Source organism: Rhinatrema bivittatum, chromosome 3 (assembly GCF_901001135.1).
Source record: "Rhinatrema bivittatum chromosome 3, aRhiBiv1.1, whole genome shotgun sequence".
Classification (NCBI taxonomy): Eukaryota; Metazoa; Chordata; class Amphibia; order Gymnophiona; family Rhinatrematidae; genus Rhinatrema; species Rhinatrema bivittatum.
Genome location: NC_042617.1, coordinates 15,155,729 through 15,179,224, shown reverse-complemented (window position 1 = coordinate 15,179,224; position 23,496 = coordinate 15,155,729). Strand labels below are relative to the sequence as shown.

The following is a 23,496-nucleotide window of genomic DNA, read 5'->3' as shown; positions in this document are numbered from 1 at the left end:
TTTCAATTTTCTTTTGCTTTTCTTTACATTTCTAACATATAGAGTAGTTGCCTTGGTGATTGCTCCTTTTAGATTGGTCCACTGCTGCTCCACATCTCTCTCGTTCTCCCATCCTTTTAGTTCTTCCTCCAGGTACTTCCCCATTTCCTCAAAGTCCGTGTTTTTGAACTGTAAAACTCGGGTCTTTGTGTTTCTTTTCCCTATTCTTTTAGTGATATTAAACCATACCGTTTGATGATCACTGGTGCTGAGGTGGGTGCCCACCTGGACATCGGAGACATTATCTCCATTAGTGAGCACTAAGTCGAGTATAGTTCCTTCTCTCGTGGGTTCCAATACCATTTGTTTGAACAAAGATACTTGCATGGCATCCACTATCGCTCTACTATTTTTAGTTTCTGCAGATGGGATTTTCCAGTCTACATCTGTCTTTAGCCTCCACAGCAGGCCAGTCTGCGAGCGTAAGGAGGATTTATTCCGTCTTACGGGTTGATTTTAAGTTCCCGGTGCGCGCATATGGACGCACCGATTTTATAACGTGTGCCTTGGCATGCACACGTTATAAAATACAGGTCCTGCATGTGCATATATGCCAGATTTTCATGTTCATGCACACATATGCAGGCAGGTGGCCAGCTCTGCACATAGGGAGGGGGGGAATTTTAGAAAAATATGTGCAGCAATGCAATTGGACCTCCCCAGTTTCCTTCCAGTCTGCTCTAATTAAGGAGTGGACTGGGAGGGAACCTTCTACCCTTAACTCTATTCATCCTCCCTCTTTCCTTCTGCCCTGCCCCTAAACCTACCCTAACTATCCCCAAATTTTTTATTTTTCTACTTACTGCTCCTCCAGAGCAGAAGTAATCTCCGCGCACAGGCCGGCTGCCAGTGTGTGCTTCCTCAGGGCAGCGGCTAATGGCGAAGTTCATAGAAAAGTTGGGAGCGAAGCGCAATATATAAACCAGAAAGATCCCGAACCTGAGAGCTGGAGTCCTGGGTATACTGAAGAGTTTTGAGATGCCAGCCGAATTGACAGCCTTTCCCTCCCACGGTGTTTTCGATTCAGTCTTAGGGGCGGATTTTAAAAGGCGCGCGAATAGCCTACTTTTGTTTGCGCTCCAGGCGCAAACAAAAGTACGCTGGATTTTAGTAGATACGCGCGGAGCCGCACGTATCTGCTAAATCCTGGATCGGCGCGTGCAAGGCTATGGATTTTGTATAGCCGGCGCGCGCCGAGCCGTGCAGCCTACCCCCGTTCCCTCCAAGGCCGCTCCGAAATCGGAGCGGCCTCGGAGGGAACTTTCCTTTGCCCTCCCCTCACCTTCCCCTCCCTTCCCCTACCTAACCCACCCGCCCGGCCCTGTCTAAAACCCCCCCTTACCTTTGTTGGGGGATTTACGCCTCCCAGAGGGAGGCGTAAATCCCCGCGCGCCAGCGGGCCTCCTGCGCGCCGGGCCGCGACCTGGGGGCGGGTACGGAGGGCACGGCCACGCCCCCGTACCACCCCGGGCCGTAGCCACGCCCCGTACCCGCCCCCAAAACGCTGCCGACACGCCCCCGAAACGCCGTGACGACCGGGCCCGCCCCCCAACACGCCCCCGACACGCCCCCCTCGGAGAACCCCGGGACTTATGCGAGTCCCGGGGCTCTGCGCGCGCCGGGAGGCCTATGTAAAATAGGCTTCCCGGCACGCAGGGCCCTGCTCGCGTAAATCCGCCCGGTTTTGGGCGGATTTACGCGAGCAGGGCTCTGAAAATCCGCCCCTTAGAGAAGACTTGGGAGTCCCCACCCTGGCGACCTCCAGGAAAACAGATTTAAAGTTTAGGATGAGAAAATTCCCTTACTACATATCTCCTCAACTCCTGCATGCTTCCATCGCAGTGGAATCCTCTATGAAATGGGATAAAAAGATGAGGATCCACTCCAGTATGCCTCTGGGGAAAGACAGCCGTTACCTAGATGACTTTGGGAAATGATCCTTCCAGTCCAGTATTTTGGGGGCCAAAATACAGCAACACCAGTTCTACATCACCCAATATCTTTTTGAGTGCTTCCAATCGATCAAGCCTCTGTTCAGAAAGGGTTCATCAGGCACTGGGCTTCCACAACCGATGCTGGACATGGAGGAGGGATTGCGACACCTCCTCCACACCATTTATGAATCATTCGAGAAATCATGCAAGCCTCCACATCCTCCATACTTGCTCAGAATCTAGCTGGCTGAGAGCCAGTGCCATTAGGGAGGATGTACATGAAAAACTGGCGGACCTACCCTGTAGAGGGGACAAACCTCTTTGTGAACAAGCTGCGAGAAATGGTCTCACAGCTCAAAGAACAAAATGTAGCGGTCCTGTCTTTAGCCTCCACATCGGACCAGTCTGCGAGCGTAAGGAGGATTTATTCAGTCTATCAAAAACCAACCTTCCAATGAGACCCATTCCACCCCTACCTACCATACCGGGCCCCATAATTCCAACAACCTCGCCAGCAGCCTCAGCAACAATAGCAGAGGGGCAGACCCAGGGGCCAGCGCCAACAGTGACAGTCAACCACTCCCACCCCAAAGCCCCCACAAACTTTTTAAGGCCGGTGGGGCCACCCCTGCCAACTCCAGTGGGGGGAAGATTAGTTGTTCAGTTCCTGGTCCACAATAACATCCGACCGCTGGTTGCTGGACATCATTCTCAAAGGTTACCAACTCAATTTTAAAACTTGCCTTCATGCTTCCCCAGCCAACCGTTTTCCACAAAGGAGAGGTAAATCTTCAACTCCTGCAAGTAGAACTACCTACACTGCTCGCTCAACAGGCAATCCCAAAAATTGGGAGGCCTTCACCCCATCTTGGACCTCAGAGAACTGAACAAATTCCTTCTCAGAGAGAAGTTCAAGATGATATCCCTCAAAACAATCCTTCCCTTCCTACAGCCCAACAATCAGATGTGCTCGCTGGATATCAAGGACGCCTATTCCCACATCCCCATGCACCGCTCCTCATGGCAGTACCTGTGCTTCCAGTCCAATGGGCAATACTACCAGTAGAAGGTGATCCCTTTTGGACTGTCCTCTGCTCCTAGGGTGTTTACCAAATGCCTAGTGGTGGTGGTGGCCCACCTCCAATGGAAGGGGGTCCAACTGTTTCCTTACCTAGACAATTGGCCACTGGTTGCCTCAGACACCCTCAAGCATCTAGGAGAATTGATTGATTGCTTATAAGCTCTGGGGCTGGTGATAAACCATGAAAAGTCCACTCTCCAGCCAACGCAGGTCCTGCAGTTCATTGGAGCGAGAATCGCATAATATCGAGCAGAGCATTCCTACCAAGCGAAAGGGCAGAAACCCTACGCATACTGGCCAGACTATAGCAGGCCAATCCATGACCTTCTGCCCACCAGGTCCTCACCATTTTAGGTCACATGGTGGTGGCAATTTATGTGGTTCCACACACCACGTTACACAAGCGTTGCCTCCAAAGGGGTCTCAAGGTACAGTGGATGCAATACCGTCAGCCCTTATCGGACACACTATGCCTCACCCAGGCCTAGCAGAAGGACATAATCTGGTGGCTGCATGCACAAACGTTCATGACAGGCGCCTTCTTTCAGAATTCATCACATGAAGTAGTCCTCACCATGGACGCTTCACACAAAGGACAAGGCTTAAAGTCTGTGATGGAGCAAGCTTAACAGATAAACCTCCCGGAGTTGCGAGTGGATCGAAATGCCCTTCTAACCTTTGTAGACCAGGTTTGGGGCAGGAATATCATGGTTCACACGGACAGCCAGGTAGTAATGTTCTACATAAGCAAGGAAGAACGGTCCAGTTCATGGAAGCTTTGCTGAGAAGCGATTCGCATTCTGGATTGGGTAGTCCGACACTCAATCACGTAGCAAGCCACCTATCTTCCCAGAGTAGTGAATGAGTCTAAGCAGGATCTTTCATCCACACAAGTGATTGCTGAACCAAAAGGTGGCGGACGACATTTTCACCCACTGGAGTACCTCTACCATGGACCTGTTTGTGACAGTGCACAATAGAAAGGTACGCAGATTCTGCTCCGTATTTCCGAATCCGCTGAGTTCCACACAGGACATCTTCCTAATTCCTTGGTCGAAGGGCCTTCTCTATGCTTACCCTCCAATCACTCTTCTATCACACACTATCCAGAAGTGCATAGAGGATGTCGCAGACCGAATCCCAACTAAACTGCTCCTACTAATCCCTGACATCATCTCCAAATCACTGGCTGACATCAATAACTGTTCTTTATCCCAGGGAATCTATCCAGACGATCTTAAACTGGCCTCCATTAAACCACTCCTAAAGAAACCAAATCTGGATCCCAATGATCCCAACAGCTTCTTCCCAATCTCAGAATAGATAGCCCCCATGGTCTTTATTCTGATAGCCCCCATGGCCTCTTCAACCATGGTAAGCTTCTCTCATCCATCTGTCAATAGCTCCTCCCAGTCCTCTGGGATAGGGAATGGATTTCCTATTACATGAGGGGGGCTGTCTTCTGCACCCATGCAATCCTCGCTCCATCTTACATCCTGGAGATTGAAAGGACAATACTAACTGAACAAGGGGTGTCGACGGCAGTCCAAAATGTACTCTCTCTTGGCACTTTGTACTTAAAATATCCAGAGGAAGGTTGGCCAAGCATATCTCACAGATGAAAACCAGTGCAAAATGGAGAACAGCAATCCAGAAATACACAAGTTTGGCATCAAGCAGAGCTAGTCGGTGTGCCATTTTATGTGACACAGCTTGTAGCAGTGACCAATACTGATGAGGTTCTTCTGAACATAGTTAGTAAAATAATTCAAGGTTGTATTCTAGCTTTTCTGTTCTACTGAATCCAACTCTATGTGACTTCTGGACTGGAAATGTCCTCACTTCTGTGTTGTTATGTGTTTTCTATAATTAAAGCAAAAGCCTTTTGGAACACCAGTTGGCACCCTTAATGCCCCGCTAACCTCTTTAGTTTTTTTTGTTTCAGGATTTACATGCCATTCATAGCAAAAGTAAAGTTACATGGTAGGGGATCCCAGTGTGCACTTGTGAGTGTAAATACTTACGCACAGATTTCATTGAGAAATCTAGGAATGCCCATGCCCCACCCACACCACATCCAGACTCTGCCCCTTTTTTGCAAAAAAGATTTGTATGTGCATACTGGGAGATACGTACATACTTGCATGCTTTTTTAAAATACACATGGTGTGCTCCGGCCCGACTTCTGCGTATATCTCCTGGCTTTGGCATGTGTAGGGCTTTTAAAATTTGCCTTTATGAATTTATATAGCATGCAACTATTTGCTGACTATATTTCTGTTGAAAACGCTATTGATGACACACTGTTTAAGAAGAATGTTAAACATAAAATGATAAAATATGTTTATAAAAATCTTAAAATTTGTTTGGAAACAGTGTGTTTGGATTTATTTTAATGCAACTGCCATGTAAAGTAACCATTTGCTTTGTAGGTTGGATGCAACTTCCTATCCAGTGCATTATAACATTTTTGTTACAGGAAGAGACCACAGAAGGAGATGACCATCTGAAGAAGATATATTAATTATTAATTCTCTCCCCAGGTTATAGCAAAGATACCTCCCGTGTCTCTCCAGTAGCTGTGAGTTGAGGCTGAGGAGTTATCTATCCTCCTCCCAGAGAACAAAAAATGGGGCTTCACCTTCCTTTATGAGGGAGAAAATTTGCACCATTTGAATATATATACAGGATGGTGAGAGAATCCACAGCACTTAAGGGTGGTGGTAGCCCTCTCTGGTTGCCAGTAGTGGCAGCACTGGCCCATCTTTCTTTCATTATTATTCTCTATACAAGTTTGGTATATTGAAAATATATTAGATTGTTTTTCATTTGAAGGATGGAGGCCTTGCATCCAGCCCAGACAGACATGGATGCATATGCTCCCAAGTGATTTGTATTGTATGTTCTGTCTTTATCATTAATAGTGGTATGTATTTTGTAATGCAATATTACGGGTAGTGTTTCTACTGTAAAATCTGTGCAAGAGTTTCACCCATGCTCAGATTTTGTCTAAGAGGGAGAGGGGTGTAACCCAACCATCCTGTTGGTTATCAGTAAGCCCTGGGAAATACCAGATAGAACAGGTTAGTGTATGGGGGAGGATCCATTCAAATTCAGCCTCTCCTTTTGTAGGGACTGGCATGCCCATCACTCTGAGAGGCTTTATAAGAGCTTTCTCCTGAGAGTCTGTAGGCAGTCCTTTATAGTTTTTGGAGAGTTAGGAGGCAGTGAGGACATTACCTATTTTCATGTTTTCCAGCCCCAGTCAGAGGAATCAGACTAACCCAGCTGGGAATCCTGACCAGGGTTGGGAGGGTTTTCCTTCCAGTCTACTCACTAGCTGGATGGAATATCCCTCTGGGTTGTTTTTGGGACTTTGAGACTTTTGTGGTAGAAGCCTTGCTGGACACCTGGGCATTTTCTAGCTTTACGAAATAGGGAACCCTGTGTTTGGGACTCCCAGGAATAGGGATGATCTGCCCATTTGAGGTGGTGAATCATTGTAAGGAGTAACTCCAGTGTTATTTTTGGTTAAGGGAAAAATGACATTAAGTTGAGACATCCAGGAGGAAGATTGCTTTGGCTGCCTCTTCCTTCCTGCATTGGAGCAGGATAAGATACCTGCATACACAGATCCCTCCTATCAGGGGTCCAGAGGAGAGACTGAGACTGTGATAAACCTAAGGAATTGGAAGAGCTGCTATCCATGAGTAAAAGAACTGTAAATATTTTTGAGGGCTCCCATTTGTCACCTTCACCCCCTGGAGAGAGAGAAAGTCTACTCTCTGTGTAAAGGTAGGATATTTTTGCCATCTTTGGAAGGAGTTTTCCTGATCACCTTAAGGGGTACCCTGCCCACTGGGACTTCCATTTCACCTAACCCAGGAGGGTAGAAGGTAGGGATGTGCATTTGTTTTCAACGAATGTGGCATCCGCAACGAATAGGTCCATATTTGTATGATTCATGGGACCATGAAACGAATGGCAATACCGCACAAATGAAACATATGATATTAGTTTCATTTGTTTGGTTTACAGTGCCTTCTTAGCAGCCTTTTGAAATTTTTATTTATTTATTTATTTATTAAGGCTTTTATATAACGACTTTCTTGATACAGATCAAATCAACTCGGTTTACAATGAACTAAGCAGAATATAAAATTAACCAATCAACAAGAGATACGGAGCATACAGTTACATTATAACAAGGAAGCCTTAACTTGGAGTAGGAAAATAAAGAAGGGGTGAACGGAGCAATAAATATATAAAGTGAAATAAAATAGAATAAATACTATATACAGAAGAGGGGGCAAGGGGCCAACCTCTTTAATGGATATTATGCATGAAAAATATGGAGAATTTTGTTTACAAAGATGTGTGGTGTACAATTCTAGATCAGGCAATGGGGTTTGTAGTGGGGAAGGCTTGGCTGAAGAGCCATGTCTTTAGTTTCTTTTTAAAAGTTGTTAGACAAGTCTCCAGTCTGAGGTCCGGAGGCATGGCGTTCCACATGGAAGGGCCTGCGGTAGAGAATGACCGGTCTCTGATGTTTGCATGGTGCACTAATTTGATTGTAGGAACGTGTAAAGATCCCTTGTAGGCATCCCTTAAAGGCCTGGCTGTCGAGTGCAGTCTGAGAGGATGAGACAGATCAAGCGGGGTCTGATGGTGGATATTTTTATGAATGATTGTGAGAGATTTATGAAGGATCCGGAAGTTTACTGGGAGCCAGTGGAGATCTTTTAGAATAGGAGAAATATGCTCTCTCCGATTGGTATTTGTCAAAATCCTTGCCGCTGCATTTTGTAGCAGCTGGAGAGGTTTAATGGTAGAGGCTGGAAGACCATGCAGAATGGAGTTGCAATAGTCGATCTTGGAGAACAGAATGGCTTGGAGGACGGATCTGAAATCGTAGTGGAATAGGAGCGGTTTGAGTTTTTTGAGTACTTGTAACTTGTAAAAGCACTCTTTAGTAGTGTGTTTTATAAAATGCTTTAGGTTCAGGTGACTGTCGATTAAGACTCCAAGATCTCTGGCGTGTGATATATGTGGAATATTTTGTGGTTGGAGAAGTATGGGACTACCTTCTGGAGTAATTAGTAAGAATTCGGTTTTAGAAGTGTTGAGCACAAGGTTGAGGCTGGATAAGTAGTGGTTTATAGTTTGTAGATGAGAGTTCCATAACCTGAGTGTTGAGTCCAATGATTTGGATATAGGGATTAAAATTTGAAGGTCATCTGCGTAAATATAAAATTTGAGTTTGAGGTTTGAAAGTAGGTGGCAGAGGGGGAGAATGTAGATATTAAACAGGGTGGGTGATAGGGAGGAGCCCTGGGGGACGCCAAAAGGAGCATTAGTATGAGGTGATTCCATGTTTTTAATTTTTACCTTATAGCCTCTATTACTGAGGAAAGATTCGAACCATCTGAGGGCTGAACCTGTAATTCCTATGTCTGAGAGTCGGTTTAGGAGGATATTGTGATTTACCGTATCAAAAGCCGCAGAGATGTCGAGGAGAGCTAAGAGAAATGACTGTCCTTTATCAAAACCAATATAGAGTTGATCCAGGAGGGAGGTGAGGAGGGTTTCCGTATTGTGTTCTTTTCGGAAACCATATTGTGACGTGTGAAGTATATTGTGGTCTTCTAGGTAATTTGAAAGTTGCTTATTTACAATTTTCTCCATGATCTTAGATACAAATGGGAGATTTGATATGGGACGGTAATTGTTGAGGTCTTCCGGGTCCAGGTTGGATTTTTTGATTATGGGTTTGAGCGTGGCCAATTTGAGCGCGTCCGGGAATGTTCCTTGTGTAAGGGAACAATTGATGATATCAGCTAGATATCTGGATATGTATTCTGGAATGAGAATCAGTAACTTGGAAGGTATTTGGTCCAGCGGGTGGGTCGAAGGTTTCATTCTTTTTATCAGCGATTCTACCTCTAAAGTGTGGGTCGAATCAAAGGAGTCCAATCTTATGTCTGAGTTTGGTAGGAGAACTGTGTCTGGAAGAGGAGGATTTGTGTTGACAGGTAATCTGGCCAGGGTATTGGTGATTTTATTTTGAAAGAATAAGGCCAGGTCATTGGCCTTTGATTGAGCTGTATCGTCAGGGATATTAGGAAGAGCCATTTTGGTAAGTTCCGAAACATAGGAGAAGAGGGCCTTCGCATCATACAGCATATCGTGGATGCGGTGAGCATAGAAATCTCTTTTTGTTCGAAGTGTTGCTGATCTGTACTGGTGGAGAGTAGTTTTGTATATGGAAAGAGAGAGGGGATTAGGATTCTTCCTCCATTCTTTTTCTTTCCGTCTTAGATTTTGCTTCTGAGTGCGGAGTTCGTTTGAGAACCACGGTTGCTTATTTTTATGGGAAGGGTTTATAATTTTTTTTGACAGTGGGCATAATTCGTTGGCTATCATTTCAGTGATGTTTTGCCATGAGGTGATAGCTGAATTGGGATTTGAAAGATCCAAGTTTGGGAGTTTTCTGATCAGGGATTTGCCAAGATCTTCTGAAGAACAAGTTTTCCTGTAGTATAGAGTTGTAGGCTGATGAGGTGTGGTCAATCCTGTCAATGACCTGAAGGTGGAGTTGATCATAAAATGATCTGACCATGGGACTGGTAGGCATAAGGGGGGTGAGAGTGGGGTGAGATTAGAATTTGTGAAGATAAGGTCAAGAGTGTGACCCGCTTTATGTGTTGGTTGGTTAATGTGCTGTTTGAAGCCCATGTCCGAGAGTGCTGATAGGAAAGCATCACAGTTGGTCGATCGAGGATTGGCATCAATGTGGAGGTTAAAATCTCCAATGATTATGGCAGGAGAGTCTAGTTTTAAGTATTTTGCTATAACTTCTATCATGGGAGAGGCATCTTGATCTAAAAATCCGGGAGGAGCGTAGGTGAGGAGGATTTGAAGTGACTTAGACTTGAATAAGCCTACCTCAAGTTTGGGTATAGTATAGATAGGTTGTTGTGTGAGGTTAAAAAGCTTTTTTTGCAGCTATTAGGAGACCTCCTCCTTTTTTTTTCTTTCTGGGTAAGGAGAAGACATCATATGTCTGTGTAGGCAATTGATTTATTAGGACTGTATCTGAGGATTTTAACCAGGTCTCTGTGATGGCACAGATGTCTGGTTTGGTATCTAGCAGATGGTCATTAAGGATGTGGGTTTTTTTTGTGATTGATTGGGCATTGAAGAGTGATAAGGTGAATAGAGCCAAACCAAGTAATTGTGTGACTGGTGAGATCATTACCGGGGTTAGATTTCTACGGGTTATAGGTTGATATCTTAGTGTAGGCTTCATCTTGGAGAAGGTGTCCTTGCAACATGGTTGTACTAGGGAGATGACTTTGATGGGGTTGTCAGAATCAGGTGTCCTATGACGTTGTGGTGGTAATAGATTGTGGAAATAGGAGAAGGTCATGTGGGAATATCCATAGCAACCAGCTCTTTCCTGTGAGTCATAAGTGACCTCACAGCTCTCTCATAGAGAGGGTCAGACAGGTTGGCAAGGAGATCAGAATGCCAACGTAACAGAACAAAACATTTTTCTAATTTAGCCAATTGATGCTCTGTGATGCTGTTCCTGCTGTATTTTCTTCCTTGAGTAAGTATACCATAATGCACTTTATTCTTGAGAAGGTTGTTTGCTGTTTGAGCTCTCTTAGAGTGTCTCAAATCTTTATTCAATTGCTATTGCTACAATTTTCTATTACTGAAAAAGATGTTTGTTCTTTTTTTGCTGTTGTGCCTGCCAGGCAGCCAGGCTTTTTTTTTTACTGCACTTTTTTTTTTTATTGAACTCAGACTGTCTCTCTGTCTCACTCACTGAGACAAGCTGCCAGCAGTGGCATTTTGCTACTGATCTTACCCTGCTGGGGTAGGTTGCAGGCAGGGTTTGGGTGGTGTGGGTGGGAGATAGTGAGTCTGGCTTGTTTATTGGTTTCAGCTGTTTCCAGCGGGTTTCCTAACATTCAGAATCATCTGATTTACACAATATATACGTGATTTTGAGTCCCCTAACAAAACCAGCAATATACTTAGATATAAATAATCCTGTATTCCCCTTTATCCCCTTCCCTCCCCACAATTGTTCTCTCCTTCTGCATCCTCCGACATCTGCTTTGGAGTTTCACAATTTACCTGTGCTTAGCTTTGGTCCTTCTTTGCTACATGTCAAAATTTGGTGTAATCTATGTAGGACGCCTACCCGTACAGTAATATATTTAATTTTCAATTTGTAGATTTTGACAAAACTCGGTCCCCCTGACACAGCTGGGAGTGAAACACAGCCGTGTCGGGGCTTGGTCGCACTCACAATATTATATACCATATATTGAATGTTGTGCACACTATTCAGTGTGCAAATGTAAAATAAATAATTGTTTGGTTGTCAAAGTGTTATTGTCCAGTATATTGTGTGCCGGACATTTTTTTGTTGTGATTTCTCTATATGTGTGTGCTGTTTACTCCGTTTCTCCTCTGTGCTATTGCTTTTCAAATGCCAGCAACCACCCCGAAGGCTATAGAGAAGGGATCACGAAATAAATCTGTGAGCTGGAGCCACTTAAAAGTGAGGGAGGACCCGCGTTTTGCTCAGTGTAATTACTAGAGATGTGAATCGTGTGCCAGATCGTCTTAACGATCAGGTTCGGCTGGGGGGGGGGGGGGGAAATCTGATCGTTAAGCTATGTGAATTGGAATCGTTTCCGATTCCAATTCACATCGCTAATTTTTTTTTTAGGGAGGCCCGCGCCGCTAAAAAAAAACCCCACCCAACCCTTTAAATTGACCCCCACCCTCCCGACCCCCCCAAAACCTTTTAAAATTACCTGGTGGTCCAGGGGGGCCTCGGGGAGCGATTTCACGTTCCCAGGCATCAGCTGCGCTAAAATAAAATGGCGCCGATGCCCCTTTGCCCTTACCATGTGACAGGGTATCCGTGCCATTGGCCGGCCCCTGTCACATGGTAGGAGCACTGGATGGCTGGCGCCATCTTTACTCATCAGCCCCTATATAATATGGGGCTGATCCAAGTAGGCAGAAATAGTTGAATACAGTCACCCACTAGAAGAGCATACAAAGACATGCTATATACCCCACCTGATAAAACCTCTTTAAGGAAGCGCACCCTCTCCACAGCTGGGCCTCCACTCTGGAACTCGCTCCCACCAGACCTCCACCAAGAACCCTGCCCTTTAGTCTTCAAAAAGAAACTGAAAACCTGACTCTTCAGACAGGCCTTTTTGGACAGATAATCCCCTCGCCCATGCTCTCTCTCCCCCTTGAATCCTTCCAATGCTAAACATCCCATTGCTCATTGCGGTTTTCTCCCTTAACTCTCTCCCTTTCCCCCTTACCGGCTCGTTTCCCCGAGGCTTAGGCCTCTGTCCCATTCTTATTATTATTAAAGTTACTCATTTTAATATTATGTTATATCTACCACATTATATGATAGTGTATTCTCTTATGTTGCTAAAGTTTTTCACATATCTGTTTTATTTTCCCCGCACTTTCTTGGTTCCTATGTTTCATTGTATACGCCTTCCGGCGACAGTTTTCAGTTCCATGTAAACCGGTGCGATATGTATCCTGTACAGGAGCATCGGTATAGAAAAGTTAAAAATAAATAAATAAATAAAATAAGGAGGTTTGTGTGCCAGGAAGGAGGTTAATGGCACAGTCGAATGGTCGATGAGGCGGGAGTGTCTTGGCCTTTCGCTTGGAAAAGATGTCCGAGTACGCAGCATAGGAGGCCGGCAAACCTTGGAGACTGGTGAAAGCGGTGGAACATTGAACTGGAGCTACCGGTTGGAGGCAATTGTGACTATTCGGCCCCCATTGGGTTAACTGTAAGGTTCTCCAGTTGAACTGGGGACAATGTTTTTGGAGCCAAGGAAGTCCCAGAATTACGGGGTGTATGGAGTGTTCCAGGATGTGGAAGGACATCCGCTCGAGATGAAGAAGTCCAACCCTCAGTTGGACGGGTTCCGTGAGGTGTGTCACTCGCCCTAGGAGGGGCTTGCCGTGGATAGACGAGATGACCAATGGAGCCGGGGCGCGGACTTGTGGGATTTTCAAGTGCTCCACTAGACTCTTCATAATAAAGTTGCCCTCGGCCCCCAAGTCTACCAGGGCTAACATATGAAACTCGCCGTCCGCGGATGTCAGTGGAACTGATAGGGTTAGTGGAGGTGCAGGTGATGTTAGGCCCAGGAAGAGACCTCTTTCAGGGCCTAGGCCCGGGAGTTTCCCGGCCGCGCTGGGCAGGCGTCTACTTGATGGCCCACCGTGCCGCAGTAGAAGCAAAGTCCTTCTCTAATTTGCCATCTGTGCTCTTGTGTGGAGAGTTTCCCATGGCCCAATTGCATGGGCTCTTCGGCCGGTGTCCAGGGGACTCCCGATTCACCTTTGGGAGAAGGCGAGCGTGAAGGACGTCTCGAAGGAGTTGAGGCTTTCGTGGTCAGCTGGGCCTCTTGGCGGAGTTCTTGATGGCGCCTATCAATACGCCCTGCCAGGTCAATGAGGGCGTTCAAGGACCTAGGTAGCTCCCGGCCCGCGAGCTCGTCCTTGAATCTGGGGCTGAGTCCCTGTAGGAAGATGGTTCGTAGGCAGTCGGGGCCCCAGCCGATCTTTGAAGAAAGGGTCCGGAATTCAATGGCAAACTCGGACAGCGTCCTTGAACTCTGGCGCAGTTGGAGAAGTTTGGGCCCGGCGGAAACCTCCTGAGTGGAATCACCGAAACTCATCCGGAAGAGCTCCCAGAACTCTCTCAAATTACTCAGGATGGGGTCATCCCGTTCCCACAGGGGGGAAGCCCATTCTAGGGCCTTCCCTTCAAGGAGAGAGAGAATGAAGGTGGTCTTGGTAACGTCGTCGGGAAAAAGGGCTGACTGCAGGCGGAAGAGCATGTTGCACTGGTTAATGAAACCCCTGCAAGCCTGGGTTTCCCCAGAAAAATGTGGCGGTGTAGGCAGGTGGATTACTGAGCGGCCCCCAGAAGCCATGGACGGGGATGGCAAGGTGGGGTGCATGGACCCCAATGCTTCGAAGCGCTGGTTCAGGCCCTCCACCACTGAGACAAGGGCATCAAGGGTCTTTTGCTGATCCATCATAAGTTGGGCCATTCCAGGGATGGCCTGGCGGGCAGATGCCTCCGCCGGGTTCATGGACTTGGCAATCTGACATGATCAGGCTTGTGAACCCTTGGACCGACGGGAGGATGGTATACCTTAGGAGGTGGGTCCTTAGGTTCCCCCATCGGGTGGCGAGGTGGAACAGAAGATGGGACTGGCTGACCCTCAGTACTGAAGACTGAGATGGCCGCTGAGAGAGTGAAGAGTCGTGAAGTCGGAGAAACTAACTGGGTTTTCACCACTGGAAGCCCGTGGTCCCCCCGGGAGAAGCCCATAGGGACTTGGACCACTGGAACTTAGGTGGACCTTTGAGAGGTCGAGGAGTCGTGAGGTCGGTGAAAGGGCTGACTGGATCTTCGCCACTGGAAGACAGTGGTCCCCCCGGGAGGTGCCCATAGGGACCCGGGCCGCTGGGTCTTAGATGAGCCCTATTTATTTATTTATTTAACATTTTTCTATACCGAACTTCATGACAAGCTTCATATCAGGCCGGTTTACATCAAACTTAGGGGTTAACTGAACATAACCATATAACAGGAAGGCCGAAGCACAGATACAATTAACAGGGAGAGTGAACTTGGGGGCTAGAGTAGCCAGGAAATAAAGGACAGAGACAACTGGAGAGTGAGAACGTATGAATATCCAGTGGCTGGGTCGGTCATTTAGTCTAGTGGGCTAAATGAAAGAAATGTTGCAATGTTAGGCTTAAGGGAAGGCTTGGATGAAAAGCCAAGTCTTGAGTTTTTTTCGGAAGGTAATCAGGCAGGGTTCCAGTCTAAGCTCAGTCGGCAGGTTGTTCCAGATGATGGGGCCAGCTGTGGAGAATGCCAGTTCTTTCGTGGAGGTTAGACGAGAGGATTTAGTTGGGGGAACTTGAAGGGTTCCTTTGTGTGCCGCTCTGATGGGTCTTGCAGAAGTGTATAGTTTGAGTGGGAGCTGGAGGTCTAAAGGTAGTTGGTTGTGTATGGATTTGTGGATAATGGTGAGTGCTTTGTGCAAAATTCTGTATTTAATAGGTAGCCAGTGTAGGTTTCTAAGTATAGGAGTGATATGAGTTCTCCGGTTGGTGTTGGTTAATATCCTGGCTGCTGAGTTCTGGAGCATCTGTAGTGGTCTAGTGGCAGAGATCGGGAGTCCTAAGAGGAGAGTGTTACAGTAGTCGGTTTGGAGAATATTGTTGACTGAAGGTCAGTTCTGAAGTCCTGGAGATGGAGGAGGGGTTTGAGTCTTTTCATAACTTGGAGCTTGAAGAAACAATCCTTCGTAATATTGTTGATTAATTTTTTGAGGTTCAAATGGTTATCAATGGTGACTCCTAAATCTCTAACTTGAGTGGTCTGAGGAATAGAGGTTGTCTGATCATGGCTGGTAGAATGGTCGTGGAGATGAGAAGGATTTCTGTTTTGGCTGCATTGAGGACCAGGTTCAGGCTGGTGAGTAAGTGGTTGATGGACTTAAGGCAGTTCTCCCAGAAGGAGAGCGTTTTTGGAAGGGATTCTTTTATTGGGATCAGGATCTGAACATCGTCAGCATATAAGTAGTGAATTAGGTTAAGGTTTGTGAGGAGCTGGCAAAGAGGAAGTAGGTAGATATTGAAGAGGGTGGGGGATAGAGAGGAGCCTTGGGGAACACCTAGAGTAGATTTGAAGTTAGGAGATTCTTTATTATTGATAGTGATCTTGGAGCTTCTATTATTGAGGAATGAGCTGAACCATTGGAAGGCGTATCCAGATAATCCAATGTCTGAGAGACGATTGAGGAGGATGCTATGGTTCACGGTGTCAAACGCCGCGGAGATGTCTAAGAGAACTAGCAGGAATGAAATCCCTTTATCCAGGCCCATGAGGATGTGGTCTGTTAGCGAGATGAGGAGGGTTTCGGTACTGGAAGACTTGCGGAAGCCATACTGGGAGGGGTATAGGATTTTGTGTTCCTCCAGGTAGTCTGAAAGCTGAGTGTTCACCACCTTCTCGGTGAGTTTTGCTAGCAGCGGGAGGTTGGATATGGGTCGGAAGTTGGAGAGCTCATTAGTGTCAAGGTTGGGTTTCTTCAAGAGAGGTTTAATAGATGCTGTTTTAAGGTCATCCGGGTATACTCCTTGTGCTAGGGAGCAGTTAATGATGTCGGCCAGAGATCTGGAGATGGTGCCTGGGATAAGAAGCAGAAGTTTCGTTGGGATGTGGTCCATCGGGTGGCTGGATGGTTTCAGCTTCTTGAGTGTTGATTCAATCTCCAGAGGGGTGGTGGGCTCGAAGGTATCTAGGGTAGCTCTGGGGGAGCATGTGGAGGTGAAGTTTAGAGCTGGTGTTGTTGGGTTAGTAGGGAGAAGCGCTAGCGTGTTTGCAATTTTATTCTGAAAGAAGAGTGCGAGTTCATTGGCTTTGGATTGAGCCTGATCGTCAGGAATGGTAGGGGCCAAGGGTTTAGTGAGTTGAGATACATAGGAAAACAGGGCCCTGGCGTCATACTGAATATCATGGATTCTGCTGGCATAATAGTCTTTTTTTGCTTGTAGAAGCGAAATCCTATAAAGATACATGTTTCGTTTGTAATCGGACAAAGTTGTGGAGTTGGGGGACTTCCGCCAAGAGCCTTCCTTGTGTCAGAGGTCTTGCTTCATTCGTTTAAGTTCCGGTGAGTACCAAGGTTGCTTCCTTTTTTGAATCCAATTGATGGTTTTCGTCTCTTTGGGGCACAGTTTGTTGGCTATAGACTCCGTGATATTGAGCCAGGATAGAAGGGCTGCGTTGGGGTTGGAGGTGTCTAGATTGGGGAGTTCCTTGGAAAGATGTTCACTGAGACTATCGGAGGTACATTTTCTTCTGAGATGGATGGTGGAGTGAGGTTGTGGTTGAGAGGGGTTTCCTCGAGTCGTGAGAGTAGCAGATATGAGTGAATGGTCGGACCAAGGGACTGGGTACAGTCTGGAGTGTTAGTGTATGATAAGTGCGAGTTTAGGAAGATGAGGTCTAGTGTGTGTCCAGCTTTATGGGTGGGTTTGTTAACGATTTGTTCAAAGCCCATTGCCTGGAGTGTGGATAAGAAGGTTTCGCAGTTGGGGGAGATCGGGGTGGTGTCAACATGTAGATTGAAGTCCCCCAGAATCATGGCAGGTGAGTCCATGTTAATGTATTTAGCAATGGTTTCTATAAGGGGTGAGACATCAGAGTCTAGTGATCCCGGTGGAGCGTAAACAAGGAGAATTTGAATATGTTTTGATTTGAACAATCCGATTTCTAGTTTTTTGGAGGAGGTCTTGACAGGTTGCTGTCTAATATTCAGATCTTTCTTGGTTGCTAGCAACAGACCACCCCCTCTTTTTTTGGGTCTTGTAATTGAGAAGACGTCATAAAGGTGAATAGGTAACTGGTTTATCAGTGCGGTGTCGGTGTTTTTTAACCAAGTTTCCGTGATAGCACATACATCTGGATTAGAGTCTAGCAGGTAATCGTGAAGAATATGCATTTTCTTTCTGAGGGACTGAGCGTTGAAGAGGGTTAGAGAGAATATCGTGAGTCCTAGTAGTTGGGTCAAGGGTGAGAGCATGATTGGGATGAGTGATCTCGTTGATTGATTCAAGGTCCGTTGTGAGAGTTTGGAGAGGTGGGAGTGGCGCTGATAGATGATAGGAATGGGGTAGGTTTGCATGTTACCTACTCGGATGGTGAGGAGAGTTGGAGGATGGTGGTAGAAGCTGGTCTGGCTGGACAGGGTTGCACAGGGTTGCTGGAGAGGCTGGATGAATGCTGGAGAGGCTGGATGGGTTAATGCTGGAGAGGCTGGATGGATGCTGGAGAGGCTGGATGGATGAATGCTGGAGAGGCTGGATGGGTTAATGCTGGAGAGGCTGGATGGATGTTGGAGAGGCTGGATGGATGAGTGCTGGAGAGGCTGGATGGATGAATGCTGGAGAGGCTGGATGGATGAATGCTGGAGAGGCAGGATGGATGGATGTTGGAGAGGCTGGATGAATGCTGGAGAGGCTGGGCGAGTGTATGTGGAGAGCTGTTGAGGTATCGCTTAGGTTAAGTTCGGGTGAAATCTAGGTCGGTTAGAGTGGGTGGCTTCTGTTTCGAAGAAGATCTGGTGCGCACTAAGGGGCGCACAAAGGGGCAGGCACCTTTGGTCGCGCTCCTTAGTGCGCGCGACGCCTGGCGCGCAACGCCAGTGAGAGGAGCTCCGGATTTAAAGGGTTTTTCTGCGCTTCCTGATAGGCCTAGTGCCTTTCAGGGGGCGTGGCTCACTCACCCTTGCGATGGACGGCTTTTTTTTTTTTTTTAAACAAGATTCTTCCTTCAGAGTTTCCGGTCCCGATGGCTTCCTCTGCACGGCTTGCTGGAGGTAAGCAGGCAGGCTCTAGCCCCGTTTGGGCCTCGTGAGCCTCGGCAGAGGAGGTGGTGTGGAGGGGTTGCTGCTGGGAGCGGCCGGCGCGAAAGAGGGACGCCGGTGAGAGGAGCTCCGGATTTAAAGGGTTTTTCTGCGCTTCCTGATAGGCCTAGTGCCTTTCAGGGGGCGTGGCTCACTCACCCTTGCGATCGACGGCTTTTTTTTTTTTTTTTAAACAAGATTCTTCCTTCAGAGTTTCCGGTCCCGATGGCCTCCTCTGCTCGGCTTGCTGGAGGTAAGCAGGCAGGCTCTAGCCCAGTTTGGGCCTCCTGAGCCTCGGCAGAGGAGGTGGTGTGGAGGGGTTGCTGCTGGGAGCGGCCGGCGCGAAAGAGGGACGCCGGTGAGAGGAGCTCCAGATTTAAAGGGTTTTTCTGCGCTTCCTGATAGGCCTAGTGCCTTTCAGGGGGCGTGGCTCACTCACCCTTGTGATCGACGGCTTTTTTTTTTTTTTTTTAAACAGGATTCTTCCTTCGGAGTTTCCGGTCCCGATGGCCTCCTCTGCACGGCTTGCTGGAGACGATGGAGACCCTTCCGGACCCTTGGAGACGATGGTCCGGAAGAAGTCCGAGGTCGAGTACCAGAGGGTCGTCGCTTACCAGTCCGAGGTCACACGCCGAGGGATCACCCATTGCCAATCCGAAGTCACACCGAGGAATCACCGCTTGCCAGTCCGAAGTCACACACCGAAGAATCACCGCTTGCCTGTTCGAAGTCACACACCGAAGAATCACCGAGAAGAATCAGGAATCAAGAATCCGAAGCACCAGAAGACTCACCGAAGTAAGCAGACTCGAACAACGATGTTACCAAGTCGAAGAGTGAGTGGAGGAAGTCTCCCTTTATACTTCACCTGTGCCTAGCCCATAGGAGCAGGTGCAGGCAATTAGGAGGGGGAGGGCCCTTTAAATCTAGAGAGGAGGCCCGGCCTCGCACGTAAGGGCAGGGCGGCCATTTTGGATTCGGGAATTTGTGCAGAGCGGCCCAACCCTGCGAGGGGAGGCCTGGGGTGCCTCCCCAGTCGTGAGCCAGCGCGGGAAGCTTCGTCGAGGTGCGGGAGGTGAACGGCCCCGCTACTCTGGTGCTGCCACGGCGGCCCCGACGCTGAGTCAGGTAGGGGGGTCATGGCTGTGGGCAGCCGCGGCCGCAAAACACAACACCTGCTTGTCTTGTGAGAAAGATTCCTACACAGATAGCACTAAAGATTGTAACCAAGGAAAGAAAGACTGTGGTTTTGGAAATATATTTATTGTGCCATTCACAACTATTTTATCAGTAAAGACTTTAATTTCAGACACTACCTCTATGCTTTCAGTATATTTATTTGGGCACGCAGCACACACAGTGAAATTATTCCTCTGCCAGGGACAACCAGAAGGAAATTAGTCAACGCCACTGGGCCCTGAAAGAAAATCTCCCCCCCCCCCAAAGAAGGATCCACACTGTGGGGAAAGGGGGACAAAGAAGAGCTCTCCCTGTCCGTAATACCTAAATCCTGACTTACTCTCCCCATTCAATATTTTTTAATCCACAATTGGTCAACTGACTATATACTTTAAGTGCAATATATTTATAGCCAGATATTGGGCATAAATTTTTTTATAAAAAAAATTTAAATTTGAAAGAAATAAATTGTTTTAAAATATTTGAAATAAATAAAGTGTTTTTACATACAATTTAAAAACTTCTGATGTATGGTGTTTAGTTTAGATTCATTAAAATGCTTTTTTTCCATTCTCCAAAAACAATTTTTTTGGGGTAGTTTTGTATAATAATATATATATATGCATGCAGGGTGGGCACATCGGGGTAGCGTTATATACAGAAGCACACCCAAACCTCCATAATTCATTTTTTTCTGTAATTTATTTATTAACTTAAGGAAATTGCATTTACATATGCCACATCTAGTCCAGAACATCCACAACTTAATGGGCATGCAAAATCTGCATTAGGATTATAAAGAGTCTCCTGAAAAAGGCCAGAGATGCAAGTGAAGACCCTTGCCTTATTCTGATGAACTATAGACTTATTCAAGCATCCCTAAACTCTATTACCATTTTAGCCACCACCACCACTCACCCTGGGAAAGCATTTTATGCTTCCACCATCCTTTCTCTGAAAAAATATTTCCTGATATTTTTCCTTAGCTTGTTGTACATCCTCTTTTCCCTAGAAACAGGTTTTCTTCTTGTTTATAATTAATACCTTTCATATCTGCACTGTCTCGCCTCTTCTATAGGATATATATGTTTATATTTCTCTCATGTCTCACAGGACTTCTGATGTAGACCCTGCATCATTTTGGACCATCACAATTTTATCAATATCTTTCAGGTCCCCAGAACTGTACACAAAATAAGACCCTTCTCACCTATCTGTTAAAGGAGTAATAACCAGACGATCAGTACAGCCCAGGAATTCATTCTGGTAGACAAAGTTAACATCTGTGATGGACACCCAAATCTGGTCAAAATCTTCCTTAAAGTAGAATCTGCTCTGCTTTAGCCATTCAAAGTCTGATACTGACTTGACATGCATTTTTACCTGCAATGAAAGGAATAAGATAATATACCATTTCTGACTAGTCACATACTTTAGAAGTATCACTGAAGAACCTGTTTGATAGAACAGACATCATGAGGACAATTTTCAGCAGCTTCTAACTACATTAATAATGATTAATGTACTTAAACCGTCTATTTGAAAATGACACCCCTGTCTAATATGACCCAAAGTATTTTCAGCCACACTGGAAAGAAGTGGGGTTAGGTAGGGAAGAGTACATATACATAGGGGTAGATTTTCAAAGGGTTACGCGCATACATTATGTGCATAACCTTCGAAAACCTACCCCAAACCCCCCTGCGCACGCCAAGCCTATTTTGCATAGGTTCGGTGGCTTGTGCAAGCCCCGGGACATGCGTAAGTCCCGGGGCTTTCCTGGGGGGCGTGTCGGGGGCGTGCCACGATGACGCGTCACCCAGGGGCGTGGCCACGGGCGTGGTTCCGGCACGGGGGCATTCCAGGGGCGTGGCTGTTGCCTTCGGACCAGCCCCCAGACCGGAACCTGGTGCACCGGCAGCCGGCCCACACGTGCGAGTTATGCCTGCCTCGAGCAGGTGTAACTTTGGGAATAAAGGTATAAAGGTAGGGGGGTGTAGATAGGGCTGGGGGGGTGGGTTAGGTAGGGGAAGGGAGGGGAAGGTGGGGGGAGGTGGAGGGAACGGGCAGCGCGCACAGGGCTCGGCACGTGCAAGGTGCACAAATGTGCACCCCCTTGCATGTGCCGACCCCGGATTTTATAGGATATGTGCGGCTATGTGCGTATCTTATAAAATCCGGCATACTTTTGTTTGTGCCTGGTGCGCGAACAAAAGTACGCACTTGTGCTTTTTTATAAAATGTACCCCTTAGAGAGTTCATCTAGTACTAGGTATTTTCCCACAGGAAAGTAGGGTTTTTCTTTCATTTCTTTAGAAGTTCAGGACAAAACTCTAAAAATCTCAGAAAAGCTGAAAATATATGAATAATTCTACAGAAATGAAAAACACTTCAAAAATCAGATCCACATTGGTAACCTAAATGTAGGTTAAACAACAACCCTATATTATGATGCTGATATGCAAAAGAATTGAGCTCCTAAGTTAGGAACCTAGCACTAAGTTCTTAACCTCATTCTCAAGACCCGATTATTTTCCGGGTTCTGCCTACTGTTTAGGTCTTTAAATTTAGGTACCTAAAATAATAGTTTCCTAAATTAAAGAATTCAGATAAGGAAAATGTTCACTTTGTCAGATCTACGTGTCTAATTCCTTAAGTTAAGCACATAGATCGTTTACATTTTGGCCTATAAAAAACATCCTCCCCACCCAAAAAACCTACCATGGGATAAATATTCAGTTATTTAGCCAGCCATTTTGATAGGTCTCCCAAAAACAGCCTTGAAACCACTCCAATTACTACAGAATGCTGCAGCTAGAGTTCTAACCGGCAAAAAAAAATCAGACCACATCACCCCGGTACTCAACAGGCTTCACTGGCTACCGGTAGAAAAGAGAATTAAATTCAAAATACTGACAATCCTACACAATGCAATATACAAAGCAGACAACAATGCATTCAATTACATCATAAAGATACACAGAGCACAACGCACAACAAGAACCACAAGTAAACTTCACCTAGTCATGCCATCACTTCCATCAACTAAGCTATCCAACACAAGAAACAGAGCCATTTCCATTGCAGGCCCAAAATTATGGAACTCACTACCAGATTACCTGAGCTCAAAAAGCAACATCAAATCATTTAAAAAAGAACTCAAAACATGAATCTTCAGTCAAACCTTCAAAGACGGTATCGGTTAAATTCACATACTGACTTAACACATAACCAATTTCGGTTAAGCTAGAACAATTCCCAAGACTATGACACTGAACATTTAAGCTTGATTGTTCAACGACAATAATTATACTACATATTATCCACAGACTTTTAAAATCAGCTTCTCATAGATAAACCGAACCCTAATGTAGAGATTACTTACCTGATAATCTCGTTTTCCTTAGTGTATGCAGATGGACTCAAAACAAGTGGGTATAGTGTGCTCGTGCTAGCAGTTGGAGACGGATCTGACGTCAGCACGGGTACATATACCCCCGCAGGAAGTGCAGCAATTCAGTAATCTTCCTTGCAAAAGCTTTATGGATATATGTGTGACTGACCGATCGATTAAATGAACAGGATTACCCTGACCAATTGATAGTAGCTGGAGACCGCCAGTGTTCTCAACCGGAAGGCGTCGACACCCGGCAGGGTGGATGCCCTATATAAGAAAACATGGCTTACCGTGAGTCGGCGAATCCCCATGTATACCGGCAGCCGGGCGGGATGCTGAGTCCATCTGCATACACTA

At 46.4% G+C, this 23,496-nt stretch overlaps 1 protein-coding gene across 1 annotated transcript in view; it reads right to left on the bottom strand.

Moving 5' to 3' along the window:
- DNAH8 (dynein axonemal heavy chain 8) overlaps positions 1-23,496 on the bottom strand; it is a 1,926,251-nt gene that overhangs the window by 845,922 nt on the left and 1,056,833 nt on the right. Inside the window, 1 exon segment of the mRNA XM_029592920.1 lies at positions 20,953-21,125. Within this exon segment, the coding sequence (XP_029448780.1) occupies positions 20,953-21,125 (173 nt within the window).